Here is a 13,595-nt window from a genome sequence, read left to right as displayed (position 1 = left end):
GATAATTATGGTCAATGGAGTCTTCAGTGAGACCCTCGGTATATTTTGAGAGGGATTGCTCATCACTGCATGTGCGACGACTGTGGGTGGTAGGCTGTACGGAAGGGACTTCTTGGTATGCTGTTTTCCTTTGTTACCAATTTCTTTTGCATCGCTATACTCAGTGTCCATCCTCCTTCTATTCTTTCCTGCATTTCTCTTGTCACCTTACAAACTGCACTGCACACTCTACTTACAAGCCAGTCTGTATCAACTGTCTCAGCTGCGCACAACAGATGGCTACAAGACCACGCTGATTCTTGTTGCAGCATCTTATGTCCCACATTACTCCCACCGATATAATTAATTCTATACTTTCAAATTGACCACTTTCCCTGTGTCATGTCCCATACATTTGCGTGTCAACTCCCACACCTTTCTGGTGCCATGCGATATTGTATCTCGTCCTACGAACCCCTGCCCACCCCTCACACTTTCTCCTGCAGATTTCATCTTCTTCCCCCCTTTTGCATCCATTTTGTGCTTTTTGTGAATTTTAACACGTATTTGGGTGTATTAATGCAAAATGTTTGTACATAAATCTACATTATTTGCATAATTTTTCACATTTTTCCACCACCGTGGATGCTTGCTTCTTCCATCTCCAGCAATACAAAAAAATTTCCTTATCCCTAGCCAGATGCCAGTCCCACATACTGTTCCTGCATTGTTGCTTGACGCAAGGAATCCCCCCTAATGGCCATAACATCAAAGTACCCATCTCTATCTGCCACCCCTCCTTCCACAATGAACCCCACCTGTTCAGATTCTGCCAATCTTTAGCTGACCCCAACATAGTCCTGCAAAACAATATCAATAATGCCCAAATCTCCCTGCAGTACCTTCTCTCTATCTGCAATCTCATATTCCTGGAACCCATAACACACATTTAAAGTCTTGCCCTGCAGGAACTTTAGCAACATGCACAATACCATCTCAAAAAGCTCTCCACCCTGCTCACTTCCTACTCCCACCTTGGAGTACCACTGTCCACCACCTCTACAACGACATCCAAACCTCCCCCACGTCCCCTCATAACTGACAAACCCTGCCTCATAGACCCACTACACTTACCCCTCCCACCACCACCACACAGAATGCAGAACCTAAACAGACCTGCAACACAGTCATGGAAAGGCCACAGAAATATCACTCCTTTCCAAAGGCCTCGCCGTTTGCCCCATTCCCAAAATTCAATCATGCAGGACTTGTTGAAGACCTTTCTTCCTCCTCCTGATCCGTACAGTAGAAACACTTTTTCGCCACCAACCCTACCACTCGGACTCAACCAAAGATCAATATTGAACCTTGCCTAACTCAGTTCACTACATCCAACTATGATCCACCCCACTGCCCACAGATCACCTCTGTTAACTTTCCAGAATTTCTTAACCTCAAACCTTGCCCAAATCCCTCAACTCACAGACTAATGTTGCATCCGCAGAACGACCTGCAGTCCACCATCTAAAAACTGATCACAACCTGTGGACAAAGGCTCCACCACTGTTGTTTTGAACGGCAAGGATTACCTGGCTGAAGGACTCTGCCAGCTGTCTGATACTTCCACCAACAGTGACATGCTCTAGTAATCCAGCAGGATCTCCAGTCACTACTTAAATCCTTAGGCCCATCCCAGAACCTCTCCCCAGAGTCCATCTCTCTACTCACCCCTTCCAATACCCACACTCCTACCTTCTATGTGCTTCCCAAAGTTCATAAATCTAACCACCCAGGATGCCCCATTGTGGCCAGTTACTGTGCCCCCACTGAGAGAATATCTGCTCTCGTAGACCAACACCTTCAACTTATTACCCGGAACCTACCCTGCTATATAAAAGATACCAATCATCCCCTCCATGGACTTTCTACTGTTCCTGTCCCTTTACCACATGGTGCCCTGCTCAGCACTATTGATGCCACCTGCCTCTACAATAACATTTCAAATGCCCATGGCGTTATCACTATTGAACACTACTCTTCTCAATACCTGACAGATTCCAAACGAACAACCTGCTTCCTAGTCGCTATGACCAATTACATCGTCACCCACAATTACTTCTCCTTTGAAGGTGTTACCTACAAACCAACCCAGGGTACAGCTATGGACACCTGCATGGCACCATCATATGCCAACCTAGTCATGGGCCATCTAGAGAAATCCATCATAAAACCCCATAATCCTAACCCTTCTCGTAGTTCAGATTCATTGATGACATCTTTGATATCTGGATCAAAGTTGAGGACACCCTATCCACATTTTTCCAGACCTGAACTACTACTCCCCCATTTACTTCACCTGGTCCTACTCAACCCAACAAGCCAACTTCCTAGATGTTGACCTCCACCTCAAAGTTAGCTACATTAGTACCTCTGTCCATATCAAACCTACTGACCACCAGCAATACTTCCACTTTGACAGCTGCCACCCGTTCCATACCAAGAAGTCCCTTCCGTACAGCCTAGCTACCCATGGTCGTCGCATCTGCAGTGACATGCAGTCTGTCGTGAAATATACCAAGGGTCTCGCTGAAGCCTTCACTGACTGTAATTATCCTCTCAACCTTGTACAAAAACAAACCTCCCATGCCTTATCTTTCCAGTCTCTCACCACCTCCCAAAGTCCCACCGTCCGGCCACATAGGAGCATTCCCCTCATATCTCAGTACCACCCAGGACTGGAGTAATTGATTTACATTCTCTGCCAGTGTTTTGATTACCTCTTGTCATGCCCTGAAATGAGAAACATCCTGCCCACTATTTTTCCCACCCCTTCCACAATGGTAATCTGCCATCCACCGAACCTACAAAGTATACTCGTCCATCCTCACAAAACCCCTGCTCCCAGTCCCTTACCTCTTGGCCCATACCCCAGAATAGATCTAGCTGCAAGACTTGTCCCATACCCCAGAATAGATCTAGCTGCAAGACTTGTCCCATACATCCTCCCACCACCACCTACTCCAGTCTGGTCACTAACGTCACCTATCGCATCAATGGCAGGGCTACCTGTGAAACCAGTCATGTGGTCTACAAACTAAGCTGCAACCACTGTGCTGCATTACCTGTAGGCATGAAAACCAACAAGATGTCTGTCCGCAAAAATGGCCACCGACACACTGTGGCCAAGAAACAAGTGGACCATGCTTCATTTCAGTGACTGCTACATAGCCTGTGCAATATAGATCCTTCCCACCAACACCAGCTTTTCTGAATTGTGCTGGTGGGAACTTTCCCTGCAATACATCCTACGTTCTCATAACCCTCCCGGCCTCAACGTTCATTAGTCACTGTGCTCACCCATCCAGTCACTTCCCTGTTCCCATTGCAGCTGTAGGCGCCCCGGTCGCCTACGGTGGACTGGATGGCCGAGCTCTGACCTCTACAGTTGTCAGGATGCTAGGAAATGGCTGTAGAAGTGTCAGAAAGGCCAAAGAAACATTATTAATTCATAACACCTTTTTTCCTGCTGAGTACAATGTGGCTTGGTGATATCAACGACCTTCCCCGAGTCCTCGCTGACTCGTAGCGATGACACCAGATCCGGGCCGCACAGTCTTGCTAGCGCAGCGCTGCGTGCTGTGACGTAGTGGAGGAATGGGGCTGGGTGGCGGCTCAGCTGTGGACAGCAAGCTGCTGCGCGTGGAAGGCTCCGGGTTGGAGTCCCGGCGCTGTCGGCACCAGAAGCGTTCTCGTAGTGCGGAGTGTACTCTATCCCACCCCGTCTTCTTCCCTGCTCCCCTTGGTGGCTCGTCCGCAGTGGACGGGCGGAACGGGCTGCAGTCCCCCAGCGTCGATGGCTCACCCGGTTGTGACGGCAGATGCACAGGGCCTGGCCCCACACGATCTCGACAATGGCTCACTGATGTGGTCAGCATTGGCAGCAAGCGAGTCTGCCACAATTTCTGCTAATCCTGGGCTGATGATTGACAGCGGCTGCAGAGAGGACCAGAGCTGTTATTGTCCCCTCACGTCTGCTGCTGGATCGGCCATCCTTACTGCAACATCTCCTTAATAAAGGTTCACACGTCGATCACCGAGCTGAGCGCTTCGCAGCGACCCAGTACACATCTAACTGCAAGTCTAACTGCGAGTGCGAGTGCCTTGTTGCTATCAACACTGGCGTATTTAAAGGAAGCACGAGCGATGTCCTGACATCATGCTCGTTTGTAATGAACGCATTCGTTCCACTTACACTGCTGATTCATCTGTCGTACTCGCCCCTTAGGTGTTCATACAACAGAGTTACGTGTTGTTGCGGCAGACTTAGGCGAAGTTGTAAAATGCAGTACAGCTGACGCTATACCTCTGTCTTGCACTCTATGAAAGTCTCCGTCTAACACAAACCTGCGTGCTAAGCAATTCTCTCTCGCCTGTTGTGTGTAACCAGGCCTCCTTACTCTCACCCAGTCACCACTCTCATCATGCACTAGTGCTGCTGCTCGCAGTGTGGTTTCAGTTGCCTGAGACTGCAGTGGTGTGTGTGTGTGTGTGTGTGTGTGTGTGTGTGTGTGTGTGTGTGTGTGTTTTGGAGGCCAATAGCCGAAAGTGTTTTATTTGTGAGAATCTTTTTGTTGTGCCTGTTTGTGACTCAGCATCTCCGCTATTGGGTGAGTGGCAACTTTCCTTCTCATAATATTGGAACTTGTAATTCTTTCATTCATTTCTTTAAATTCTTTGCTAGAATTCATAATAACTGTTGGTATCTTTTTAATTACAGTAACCTCCATTTTGTCATTATTCTCCATGAATTTTTCCTTATGACACCAAACTTTTTGTTAGTAGCCTTAGCAGATTCTTCTAATTTGCTGTTAGTATGCTAGGAGATATTGATCTATTTTTTTTTTTTTTTTCAGTGATAGCTGTCTCCACTTTTTTTGGGTTTCTTTTTAGGTGCTTCTATTTTGCTTGTAACATTTCTTGCATATTAAAGTTTACACTTTTACTCTCATTAGTTTCACCCCATTTACTTACTGCCTGAGTTCTTTCTTAAACAGAGTCTGGCATGTAGCCTAAAATTTCTTGAACCATTTCTGGCTGTTCACTTTCTGCTAAATCACTTACCATGCTCTGCCTTTTCATTTTAGGTCATCTCGAGCAACATACACCACAATATTTAATTACTACTAATTATTAACCTCTTCTTATAACTAATGAGAGACATTGCTTCTTTGTTTAAGCTCACTTGCCTTCTTAATGATGTTACTGGTTGCAGGATGTGCATGCACCTCTTCCATGTGCCGAACTCTGGACTTTGAGTGTGCATCTCAAGCGTACACCCTTACATCTTCCACTGTGTACTGAATTGCTTTCCACATGTTTTCCAAGCATGATGTTTCTTCCTGTGAATGCATCACTAGCCTCACCATGTCTGCTGCCACTATATTCCTTCTTCCTTCTCATATTGTCTTTCTGATGATAATTCATTATATTTAACTCACAAAATTTTTATAATCCTGGGACACAGATTCAATGTTTCTGCAACATTAAGTTATTACATTCTGCTATGCATATTTTTTGCACTCTGTGATGTGCATAATACCACCTCACATTACACTGGACTCGCATACGGGCGGACAACAGTTGAGACCCATTTCTGGCTTTTTCGTGATTTCCCTAAATCGCTTAAGGCAAATGCTGTGATGGTTACTTTGCAAGAGCATGGCTGACTTTCTTCCCCATCCTTTTCTAATCCAATGGGTTTGATAACCTCCCTCATTGGTCTCCTCCCCCCGAATCAATCAATCAGTCAACCAACCAACCACATTACTACCCACAATTACAGTCACTCTTAGTTCACAGTTCACTTCCAGCACAATTCTAAATCTATACTAAATTTTGACACTGTTCCTCTTATTAGTTTGCAGTACTGGTATTCTGAATCAATGAATGTCAGTTTGCATCTCCTATACACAATACTGGTTTTTGAACAAATTATTCTCAGCATAGAGATGCCACACAGCAAGAATGGTACTAAACTTGTATAAAAGTCACTCCTTCCCATGTAAGACTGCAAAAGTTAAGTTAACCTTTCCTGGATCAACTTAGAGACCCAGTGCTTAGAACTCGTCCCCACCTTTCATGTGTCATTTTCTCACTGATGTAGTCCCTTGAAGCAGTTCTTGCAATGCTATTGGGTTCTTTCAAAGTTGCATACAGTCTATCTGTGTGGTTGTTAGTGGAAATGCAGGTACCTAATCAACTCCAAATGAATTCTGGGATGCCATTACAGTGCATTTATTGATGCCACTACAGTTCATTTATTGATGCCACTACAGTTCATTTATTGATGCCACTACAGTGCATTTATTGATGCCACTACAGTGCATTTATTGATGCCACTACAGTGCATTTATTGATGCCACTACAGTGCATTTATTGATGCCACTACAGTGCATTTATTGATGCCACTACAGTGCATTTATTGATGACATTCTAAAATAGTTAACACTGACACTGTTAACATAGATAACTTCAAAATTATGAAGAATTGAGAGCATGGGTTGCACAGAGATTAGGACTGAATTGAACCCTGAATTCAACTGACCAGCTTAGCATGCATCAGAAATCTCAGGTACATTTTGTATAACTTTGGGGCTATTTGGATGTTGTCGAGGGGTTAAAAATTCTTTTTCTTTTCCGATATAAGTAGTTTACTATGTATTGACACAGAAGCAGTGCAGTTTTAATGATGCTTAGGCTTCCCCTAGCATTTAATATGCTCAAAGTGGCTTTTAATAATAAATATTCAATGACAAAAACGTCTTAGCTTTACACCTAAATGTCTGAGGGTACCAGGTGTTACGGTCTCAGACTAGGATTCACTCTCCCAGCTTGCACATCATGACTCACACAAAAGGGTACTCTGGTGCCGTATGGTGAATATTTTATCACTGCCTGTGTTCTGGTCATGGGAACTACTCCTTACTTGACAATATAGCACTCTGTAGTCCCGCTCAAGAAAGTGAGTTGCTCTTATTAACTGCAGCACCCCAATAAAACATTAAAATTAGCCAATAAAATGTTGTCCAATATAAGAGGAACATCACAAATTGTCTTCCTCCAACATGGCAGCTATAGTACTGCTGCAACATTAATAATCATGGTATTCTGCATAGTATTGTGAAATAGGTTTTATTTTTAAGTGTTGTGATGTTAAAATTTGTAACTGATGCTGACTGAAAGAGGAAAAATCATATTGATAAGATGATTTTGTAGATGAGAGATATGTTCATGTTAAATATCCTGTTTTTCTGTTTGCAGTGAAAAATTGTGTCATGTTGACATACTAATTCTCACAAGGACCAAGCTGAGTGATACTGTTTTAAAAAAATTAAGAGAACTTAGTGATCACAGAGTGTTCTGATGAAGTGGTTAAGTAAGTTTCTTTAAAATAAAAGATGATGTCATGTTCCTAAGACAGCAAAATTCATACTATTTTTAAATACTAAGCTGTTCCAAGTCTTATCTAAGATGTCATAAATCAGTTTTTTGACATTTGTTATGAAAAAAGGTTCCACTTTTGTGGGGTACTGTGAATTATTAAACAAAAAATTAAGAGGTACAAATATTTTGTATATTTTGTATTTGAATAATCTGTCATTAGTCATAATTTAAATATATTTATTTTCTATGTATGTATGCATTGTAAATAACTACCTAAGTTATTCAAGGACTTGTGGCTTAATGCTCAATTAGTGGTGAGCTGTGTGTGAAATATCACTCTGAGATTTTTTTAATGTGCTTCATTGTTCATTTGGTAGTTGCTCTGAATAATAAGCACAGAGATCTAACACTCTCTAAACAGTTGCAGTACTTTCTAGCCTACAGTCTTATTTTTTCTTCAGTTGTATGGTGCTTATGTTGAAACTGATGTAACAAGTTTGAGTTTTATTTGGTAAGTTTGAATTTTATGTAGCTATGTTTCACTCACACAAAGAAAAATTTTAAGTATGGCTCCAAAAGTGTTTTATAATTTCCTGTTGAAATACCAGTGTCGTGTAACATTTTAAGTTTATTTATTATGAAAGTAAATTATATTTATTTGTGTGTTAACGCCTCAGTCATAAAACTTATCTCCATATGTTGTTAAAGTTTTATGAACAAGAAAAAAATGGTTTTTCATAATCGAAGATGGAAATGTATAACTGATTCCTTTGTCCTGTCTTGATTCCTTTGGCCTGTCTTGCTGTGCATTCCTTGAGTTAAGTTTCTGTGTAACTTCCCTACTCAAATTTGGTATATCAAATGACATGAAATACTGACACAGTCAAACAGAGTGATGTGCAGGACCTAGTCAAACAGATGGATGTGCAGATGTAACAGACATGAGTACCTGTAATAAGTTACTCAGTTGCTAAGAGTTCTTGCTTCTCTTTCTGTGCTGGATTATATCAAAGTTGTAGATGTTCAAGAAATGATTGATTGCATAATTCCTATTAAACAGTCGTATCAAAATTTGTTCCCGTAATTTAAGAAGGATTAGTGAAGCATAATACTTCCTAGATGTGGCAACAGGGATTTTTACCCAGCTGAGGTTGTCATTCAAAGGTGTATCAAAGTTCTTCACAGATTGGTGATATGATATTATAGCACTGCCAACAGAATACTCAATAAGTCTTGACAAAATTCAGAACTGATCATCTTCTGATGAGACACTAAAAGCAGGAGATAATTTCTCATCTTTAATATTAGGCTCAGGTTCTGAGCTCATCTCAGTACTGAACACAACTGGTAACTGTGTGAAATTACAGTATTGATATCTTCAGGACTGCCACCCATGCAAAGCTGGAGGTCTTCAGCATAGAAATGGTTTTTTACATACCGGTAACAGCATTAATGAGATCTACATCAACATCTGTACTGTGAATGGCAGAGGGTATATCTAGTTATACCAATTAGTAGAGTTTCTTCCGTTCCATTCATGTACAGAACAAGGGAAGAATGATTGTTTGAATGCTTAATCTTATCCTTGTGATCCCTGTGCAAGTGATACTTGAGGGGGGGGGGGGGGGGGTTAGTACATTCCTAGAGTCATTATTTAAGGCTGATTCTTGAAACTTTATCAATGGACTTTATCATGATTACATCAATCTTCAAGAGTCTGCCAGTTCAGTTCTTTCAGTATCTCTGAGACACTCTCCCACAAATTCAGACATATGACCTTTAGTGCTGCCCACCTCTGTCTAAGTCCAATATCACCTGTAAGTCCTATCCAGTATGGCTCCCATATACTTGAGCAATATTGTATAACCTGTCATGTGAGTGATTTGTAAACAATTTCCTTTGTAGACTGATAGCACTTCCCTGGTGTTCTACCAATAAACCAAAGTCTACCACCTGCTTTACCTACGACTCAACCTATGTAATCATTCCATTTCGTATCCCTACAAAGTGTTACACCCAGGTGTTTGTATAAGGTGGCAGATTACAACTGTGACCCATTGATATCATAGTATTAGGACATAACATATTTTTGTTGTGCAAAGTGCAAAATTTTACATTTTTGAACATTTAGAGCAAATCTGTACACCACATTGAAATCTAATCAAGATCTGACTGAATATTTATGCAACTTCTTTCTGCCAGTACTTCATTATAGATAACGGCATCATTTGCAAAAAGCCAGATTTTATTATTAATATTGTCTGCCAGATCATTAATATAAAACGTGAACAGCAAGGGTTCCAACACACTTCCCGAGGGTGCACCCGAAGCTACTTCTACAACTGATGATGACTCTCCCTCCACGATAACATGCTGTGTCCTCCATACCAAAAAGTCCTCAATCCAGTCACAAATTTCACTTGGTACCCCGTATGTTTGTGCTTTTGATAGTAAGCATAGCTGTAGCTGCTGTACTGAGTCAGTTACTTTTCAGAAATCAACAAATACTCCAACTACCTGGTTGCCTTAATCTGAAGCTTTCAGATGTCATGTGAGAAAAGTGTGAGTTGGGTTTCATATGATCAATGTTTTCGACATCCGTGCTGGATGGCACCAAGGAAGTCATTCTGTTCAAAATACCTCATTATGTTTGAGCTCGGAATATGTTCAAAGGCTCTACAATGAATCGATGTCAAGGATATTGTTCGGTAGTTTTGAAAATCACATGTACTACCCTTCTTTTAGAAGGGTAGTAGATGTGCCATTTTCCAAAAACTGGGCACAGTTGTTGTTTTGTTGTTCCCCCCCCCCCCCCCCCCCCAAGGGATCTGTGATAGATTATATTAGAAGAGTGGCTGACTCAGCTGCAAATTCAGTATAGAATCTGACAGGGATTCCATCAGGGTCTAGAGCTTTGTTCAGTTTTAATGATTTCAGCTGTTTGTCAACAGCACTGACACTGATACTCATTTCATCATCTTTTCAGTAGTGTGAGGATTAAATTGAAGCAATTCTCCTGAGTTTTCCTTTGCAAAGGAACATTTGGAAATGGAGTTAAGCATTTCACCTTTGCTTTGGTACCCTCAATTTCGTTTCCTGCGTCATTCACTAGGGACTGGACAGTAACTTTGGTGCTGCTAAAAGCCTTTACATATGACCAGAGTTTCATGGGTACTGTGAAGGTTCACTTGACACTATTCTGCTCTGGTAGTCATTGAAGGCATCACACATTGCTCTTGATACCCAAATGTGTTTCAATCAGCATCTCTCTATCTTATCTATAGCTCTATGCTTTGTTTTACACTTATTATGCAGGAATCTCTGTTTCTTAAGAAGTTTCTTTACAGTGACTAGATATCATGGAGGTTCTCTCCCATTATGAACTGTTGTACTGGGTACATATTTATCCAGTGCATGATCAACTATTCTTTTAAACTTGAACCAGAGTTCATCTACATGCTCCTGCCCTGTGGTGAAAGTTTCAAGTTCCTCAGTGAGATAGGACACTACTGACTTTTATCTAGTTTACTGAACATATGTATCATTCTGCTTGTTTTAGTTGTCCTTTGTACTTTGGTAATCATTGTTGCCACAACCATTACACGATTTTGATGTGGACATCCTCAAAGATGCGGCTCGTAGTGAAATTGCGTGCTTATGGAATATCGTCTCAGTTATGTGACTGGATCTGTGATTTCCTGTCAGAGTGGTCACAGTTCATTTAATTGATGGAAAGTCATCGAGTAAAACAGAAGTGATTTCTGTCGTTCCCCAAGGAAGTGTTATAGGCCCTTTGCTGTTCCTTATCTATATAAACGATTTGGGAGACAATCTGAGCAGCCATCTTTGGTTGTTTGCAGATGATGCTGTCATTTATTGACTAATAAAGTCATCAGAAGATCAAAACAAACTGCAAAAGATTTAGAAAAAATACCTGAATGGTGCAGAAAGTGACAGTTGACCCTGAATAACGAAAAATGTGAGGTCATCCACACGAGTCCTAAAAACAACGCATTGAACTTTGGTTACACGATAAATCAGTCCAATCTAAAAGCCATAAATTCAACTAAATACCTAGGAATTACAATTACGATCAATTTAAATTCGAAGGAACACACAGAAAATGTTGTGGGGAAGGCTAACCAAAGACTGTGTTTCATTGGCAGGACACTTAGAAAATGTAACAGACCTACTAAGGAGACTGCCTACACTACGCTTGTCCGTCCTCTTTTAGAATACTGTTGCGCGGTGTGGGATCCTTACCAGATAGGACTGACGGAGTACATCAAAAAAGTTAAAACAAAGGCAGCACGTTTTGTATTATCGCGGAATATGAGACAGAGTGTCACAGAAATGATACAGGATTTGGGATGGACACCATTAAAAGAAAGGCGTTTTTTGTTGCAACGGAATCTTCTCACGAAATTCCAATCACCAACTTTTTCCTCCGAATGTGAAAATATTTTGTTGACACCAACTTACATAGGGAGGAATGATCACAAAGATAAAATAAGCGAAATCAGAGCTCGTATGGAAAGATATAGGTGTTCATTCTACCCATGCACTGTACGAGATTGGAATAATAGAGAATTGTGAAGGTGGTTCGATGAATCCTCTGCCAGGCACTTAAATGTGATTTGCAGAGTATCCATGTAGATGTAGCAAGAGGTGATGTCTATTTGTTACCAGTAGATCCAATATATTTCCATCCTGTTCTAGGTAATTTTCAGAGAAGGCAATTAGTAAAATTCCAGAGGCTGTCTTATCACAACCAGTTAACTGTTAGATGATCAAAGTCTTCACTGATGATTACAGTATGCTTGAAGAACATGTGTACAAGTGAACTGAGGTTTTCTCTAATGTTTTTGGCTACATCAGGAGATGAGTGTGGTGGGTGGAGGAGAATCCAGCTACATTTTACACCCACCCCTGATATCGCGTCTTTCCCAAACAGTCTCACATGCAGCTTCAATTTCTATCTCTATGGATATGAGTTCCTGCCTACCGCAGCAAATACACCACCTTCATTTCCCATTTGCCTATCCTTTAGATATACACTTAAATTTTACCCAAAAATCTCACTGCTTTCAATTTTTGGTTTCAACCAGCCTTCTATACCTAATATTATGTGAGGTTTACAGTGTTTCATGAGCTCTTCAAACACTGGCACTTTGTTGCGAATGCTTTAGCAGTTAATCATTAGGGTTTTAATACTTTAACCTGAGGGATGCATTTCTTTCGATCTTACACCGATACTTCTGTGTTTCCTCTACAGCTATTGTTATGGATTGGACAGAGTGTCACCTAATCTAATGTACATACCACACACCGTCAGCTACCTGAGCAACAGCCTCTGATGTGTAGTGCACACCTGACTTACCGTATTTACTCGAATCTAAGCTGCACTTTTTTTCCAGTTTTTGTAATCCAAAAAACTGCGTGCGGCTTAGAATCGAGTGCAAAGTAAGCGGAAGTTCTCAAAAATGTTGGTAGGTGCCGCCACAACTAACTCATGCCGTTGAATAGATGCAGCGCTACACAGGCATGCTTTGCAGGCACAAAGATAAATACTGGTGCCAAAACCTCTGCGTCAGTAAATAAATTAAAAAAAAAAAAAGTGGAAGACCAGCTTTTTTCTCCGCCCCAAGTTTCAACCACTGCATTTTCATACATTATCCAACGAAGTAAAGACAAATTCCGTATTGTTCATCTTCGAATGTAGTAGCATTTCAATGTACTACGAAAATCCGACTAGCAAGACTGTTCGGGATGTTTGTCAATATGGCCAACACTACGTTCTGAATTTTTTCCTACCTGTGAGAAGAGATGGTTGCTAATAGGAACTTTTATGAATTGTGAATCACATGCAGTATTCTCTTTACCATAAGAATAATACGAATATAAACATTTTGCCATGTATCCTTTCGTGTTTGCTGCTATCTCATTTAAATCCTTTCTGCTTAATAAACTACAAAACTAGAGTCAGACAACAGCAAACGCTGAAGAATATACATATCATGTCATATTTATATTCGTATTATTCTTATGCCTAATAGTGATACAGTCAGAAATGAAGCACGGCAACTGACTAGATTTTTAAATCTAAGATGTCTCTAAGTTCCGTGCAGAATGTAATGTACTAAAGAGGCGTATGCAAAGATTTTCGAACAGAG

The 13,595-nt window shown here is 41.1% G+C and overlaps 1 protein-coding gene across 1 annotated transcript in view; it reads left to right on the top strand.

Annotated features, from left to right (window-relative positions):
- Positions 1-8,024, top strand: part of LOC124789366 — a 385,815-nt gene extending 377,791 nt beyond the window's left edge. The window contains exon 12 of the mRNA XM_047256693.1: positions 7,300-8,024. Coding sequence (XP_047112649.1) covers positions 7,300-7,402 — 103 coding nt within the window. The 3' untranslated portion in view covers positions 7,403-8,024. The remainder of the gene's footprint in view (positions 1-7,299) is intronic.
- The last annotated feature ends 5,571 nt before the right edge of the window (positions 8,025-13,595 follow it).

Source organism: Schistocerca piceifrons, chromosome 3, assembly GCF_021461385.2.
Source record: "Schistocerca piceifrons isolate TAMUIC-IGC-003096 chromosome 3, iqSchPice1.1, whole genome shotgun sequence".
In the NCBI taxonomy this organism is placed as follows: Eukaryota; Metazoa; Arthropoda; class Insecta; order Orthoptera; family Acrididae; genus Schistocerca; species Schistocerca piceifrons.
Note: the sequence above shows the minus strand (reverse complement) of the source record. Positions and strands in the feature narration are given on the sequence as shown.